This window comes from Carassius carassius, chromosome 45 (genome assembly GCF_963082965.1).
Source record: "Carassius carassius chromosome 45, fCarCar2.1, whole genome shotgun sequence".
Taxonomy (NCBI): Eukaryota; Metazoa; Chordata; class Actinopteri; order Cypriniformes; family Cyprinidae; genus Carassius; species Carassius carassius.
Window position 1 is genome coordinate 3,211,401 of NC_081799.1, and position 5,000 is coordinate 3,216,400.

Genomic DNA, 5,000 nt, shown 5'->3' on the forward strand with positions numbered 1-5,000 from the left:
TACCAATGTTTTTTGTTAAAGATTATGTAGGAAAAGTAATAGATTAATTTATGACAAGAGTGCACCCTCAAAAATCTACATCATAACAGGAGTTTTGACCTTTGTTTAAAAAAAAAAAAAAAGACTTCTTCGTTGCCTTTATCACATTTTAGAAATCATCAGAAATTATATATTGACTGAAAACTTAAAATCTCAAAATTCATCCTTTAAAACCCATTTTAAAATCAGACATTGCATTACCATGAAAATGGTACATCAATATAATGTTAAAAAATGTTTTCAGTCATGAATTATAAAAATTTAGTTTGAATCGTGGGTTAATAAACCATTAACTATGACTTTTGCCTCAATGATCCTCTAATTATCTGTTTGTTAATAGTTAGTAAGGTGGTTGTTAGGTTTATGTATTGTGTACGATTAGAGGTGTAGAATATGATCATGCAGATTATGTGCTTTATAAGTGCTAATAAACAGCCAGTATGTTAATCATAGGGATGCTAATTAGCAAGTAGTTAATAGTGAGAACTGGTCCCTTTAATAAAGTGTTACAGATTTTGTTTTATTCAGCAAGGATTAATTTGATGTAAACGTATATCACATTATTCAAATAAATGCTGTTATTTTGAACTTCCAATTAATCAAATAAATCTGAAAAAAAAGTATCAATTTTCCCAAAAATATGAAGTAGCACATTTGATTATTAGCATATTACAATGATTTCCTGAAGGATCCATTTTCCATAATATTATTGCTTTAAAACATAAAAAAAAACTGACCCACATACATTTCACATACAACATACCCTTTCATATAAATGATTCTAACATTATGTGGAACGGCCATCACATCTACAGTAAAGGAGAGCATGTGTGACGATACCTCCTCGTTCTCGGCGCTCATGGCTGCACATCTGGCCTCGGACGCCAGCTCACCGAACTCTGTGGTCAGCTGATTGGCCAAGCCGCCCAGCTCATCAGGGTTGGTGTTGGATTTGGTAACCTGGTAACACAGCGTTTTAAAAATACAGCGTCAGCCTTTACTTCTCCATAAATACTGCAGAATTCTCCCTTCTGAAACTACTCTGAACCATAACAACAAAAACTAAACTCAAGGCGAGCATTTGAAAGTGAAGGTGTGACTGTGGAAAAAAATCTAGTTATATGATACCGATGCAGATGTTTTATTATGCAACTGGCTGCTTGACCTTCTCTTCTACTGACGCCAAAAGAAGAATTAATCTAAAATCTATTATAGCTTCTACAGTTGACTCTGCTTTTCCTTTTCATCTCAGTGAAGCTGCTTTGACACAATCTGTAGAGTATAAAGCACTATAGAAACAAAGGCAACTTGACATGACTTTTCCTACAGCGTATCTTCTCTTCTACTGACTGCTCAACAGAAAAAGCATGAATAAGTCTGCTGCTGTATTATTAATTGTCTGCTATTTTTTGGCTGATTACAACCAACCTGTGTCTTTCAGCAAATTCATGAGCCACACATAATTAATAATTCATGAGAATATTACTGGCTTTAATTAACCGGCTTTCATGGATATCATTAAAGTTTGATATATTTTCCTGTTCATTCATATTTAAACACTAAAAAAATAGTTAATTGTTAAACACTGTATAATGTTTGTTAAAAAGTTTTTATAATATATTACAATAAAGCTTATCAGATATTCTAAGGTGATTATTCAGGGATGCTTTTCAGGTTAACTATAACACACTTTTTAGTAAATGCCCTTTGTCACAAGCCAAGTATATTTCTGAATTCTGTACTAAACCCTAACTCTGTTTTCAGTGCATGTTTGTGTATATATTGTATTTTTTCAACCAGCCACAGTAGCTTTTCCCATTCCCCCTATTTCTTAATTCTGCGGCACTAGTGTTTACCATCTCCTGAACGGTGACAGCGATAGCTTTGGCCGTCTTCACCATGGTGGTCTGATAATCCACAAACGATCCTTCAGGTTCGACTCCAGGCCCATCTTCCATCTTATTGATGGCTTGAGAGATGGAGTTGACCATGCCTCCCACCGCTCCTGCAGCGCTGGCCGCCTCCGACAGAGTCGCAGCCAGATCCTCCACCGCCTCCTTCATCATCTGAACCGACTCCTCCAGAGCCTCCTGTGTGTGAGCCGCCTGGACACACACACGGACACACACACACACACACACACGCACACGCACACACGCAGTACTGTGAGACGGAGCACTACAGCAGATCTGCAACAGATACACTACTGTTTAAAAGTTTGGGATCAGTAAAAGTTTTAATGCAGTCTCTTCTGCTCATCACATCTGCATTTATTTGAACAAACCCCATCCGGAAAAAACACAATATTGTGAAATATTATTGCAATTTCTAATATTGGTTACCTATGTAAATACACTTTAAAATATAATTTATTTCTGTGATGATACACTGTATTTTCAGCATCATCATCCAGTCTTCAGGGTCACATGATCTTCAGGAATCACTCTAATATGATGATTTAAATCAGTGTTGAAACTTTCGTGCTGCCGAATATTTTGGAACCTGTGATGCTTTTTTCTTTGATGAATAAAAAGTTAAAAAGTACAGTATTTATTCAAAATTGAAGCATTTTCTAACAATATATACCTTTTTACTATCCATTTTTTTCCATTTAACACACCCTTGCTGAATAAAACTATTAATTTCTTAAAAACAAAGGAAATAAAAACTTTACTGACCCCAAAACTTTTGAATAGTAGTGTATGTTGTGACACAACATTTCTGAAAACACTGTTCTTTTTAACTTTTTATTTATCAAAGCACCCTGAAAAAAGTATCACAGTTCCAAACAAATATTAAGCAGCACAATGTTTTTCCGCACTAATTATTCATCAGCGTATGAGAATGATACTGAAGACTGCAGTAATGCTGTGACCCTGAACACTCAGCCTCGCTTCACAGGAATACATTGTATTTTAAAGTATATAAAAAAAAAGAGAAATGTTATTTTAAACTGCAATATTTCTGTTTTTTTCAAATAAATAGAGGCAGCCTTGATGAGTACTGATCCCAAGCTTTTGAACAGCAGTGAATAACCAAAACTCCCAGGATCCCGCTGCTGGCGTCTCACCTTGCGGCTTCCTCCAGCCTCTTTGGCCGTGTAGAGCATCTGTAGGGCAGACTCAGCCAGGGTCTTGGTTTGATCCAGCACGCTCATCTGCTGCTGGCTGTTCAGGATCTTAGACGCTGTACCGATGGCAGCCATGATGAGCGGCTCAAAGTAACTGACCATCTGAGACACCTGTGAGAAGACGGCACACATTTAGCTCCCAACAAACCCTGAGACCTGCTGAAACAGGTTTAGAAAGGACTCCGACCTTGTGACCCAGCTGAGAGGCGTCGGAGTGAGCCGCGAGGGCCACCGGTTCAATCAGGTTACTGATCTCATGCACAGACGCCGCCATCTGCTCGTGAAGGGCCTGCAACACAATACTGCATTAATGATGCTTGCGAACGCTGCGCCCTCAGCTCTGAGGATACTGCTGTAGTTCATCAGCACCTCATGGGAGATGTCATCTCTAGGCGTGAGCTGCTGGCTGATGGCTGCCAGAGACGCCTTGTCCACCTCACGGATGCAGTTATTAAGAGCCTCGATGGCGTCATCACACTCCCTCTGACCTGGAGCCTTCTCTCTGAAAACATTGACATGACAAGAGATGATTCTGACACATGGATGTTATGACATCACTGACGTGTAGTGAAGCAGACTGAACTGACTTCACTGTTACTGATCTAAACTAAACCATGCCTCATGTTGGTGATGAGTTTCTTGATGGAGTCGGACACGGTCCTGGAGTGTCCAGCCAGCACAGACCATTTGGGCGGGTCTTTGGGGTTGACGGCCAGTGAGCGGGCCGTCTGGATCAGGCCTGTAGAGCTCTCCAGCATGGTCTTAGCGGCCGCTACGATGGGCTCCATCGCTGCCAGACCCTGCAATCACACACAACCGAACTTGTGACTTCCAGCATCGTCTAAACAGGGATTTCTATGTCAGCCTGGAGTCTGGTTCCCATCCTGAAACTTGCGCAACCCCGTCAGTTCTGCACTGATCTATTTGTATTTGTATACAGACAGAAAAAAATGGAAGAGTGACCTTTTGGCTTGTAACGTCTGAAAGATGCTCTAATATGCATCCACAATTTTAAAACAAGGCAGAAAATTGAGTTTGTCATAGATGGTCTTTTGTTTTTGCAACATAAAAACAAAACAACATATTGACTTTTTGTGTTGATTTGTTATCAGTTATCTTAAACATTTTTAAACTTGTTAAAGTTACAAGATACAAGAAAGTAAACATACCTACCTGGATGTGTAAAATATAATATATTTGGAAGTTGAATTTCCAGCAAAAAATGTCTATATAGTGATATACACTATAGTTAAAAAAGGTATGGGATTGGCAAGACTGTTTTTTATTGAAGCAAGCCTCTTCTGCTCTTCTAGCTGCATTTATTGGATCAAAAAATACAGTAAAAACACTAAGTTTGTGAAATAGTATTACAATATAAAATAGCTGTTTTCTATGTGAATACAATGTCGAATGTAATTTATTTCTGTGATCAAAGCTGAATTTTCCTCATCATTACTCTACATACTCACTCATCTACATCATTAGTCTTCAGTGTCACATGATCCTTCAGAAATCATTCTCATACGCTGATTATAAATGCCTTTCCTCTCACTTTTGATCAGTTTAACACATCCTTTCTGATGTTAGTGTATTCTGTGATGTGATGTGGTACCTCTGGGCTGATCTGTGCAGGTACGCTAGAGAACTCAGGGTTTGAAGCGAATGCAGTCAGGTTATCCACAGCCTCGATGAGCGGCCCAGTGGCTTCCTTACACTTCTGTCTGTTCTCCTGGTTAAAGGCCCCATCAAGAGCCTGAGGTCACAGCACAGACACAGAGTCACATCCACCATAATGATACCAACACTGCTGATCAGAGACACAGTCTAAACT

General features: G+C 38.9%; 1 protein-coding gene across 2 annotated transcripts in view; it reads right to left on the reverse strand.

The window, feature by feature from the left end:
- Window positions 1-5,000, reverse strand: part of LOC132127355 (talin-1) — a 91,716-nt gene that overhangs the window by 17,464 nt on the left and 69,252 nt on the right. For both annotated transcript variants that reach the window (XM_059539182.1, XM_059539181.1), the window contains 7 exons: window positions 4,782-4,922; window positions 3,788-3,969; window positions 3,539-3,671; window positions 3,357-3,458; window positions 3,110-3,280; window positions 1,896-2,144; window positions 880-999 (listed from right to left, as the gene is read on the reverse strand). In XM_059539182.1, the coding sequence (XP_059395165.1) occupies window positions 880-999; window positions 1,896-2,144; window positions 3,110-3,280; window positions 3,357-3,458; window positions 3,539-3,671; window positions 3,788-3,969; window positions 4,782-4,922 (1,098 nt within the window). The remainder of the gene's footprint in view (window positions 1-879; window positions 1,000-1,895; window positions 2,145-3,109; window positions 3,281-3,356; window positions 3,459-3,538; window positions 3,672-3,787; window positions 3,970-4,781; window positions 4,923-5,000) is intronic.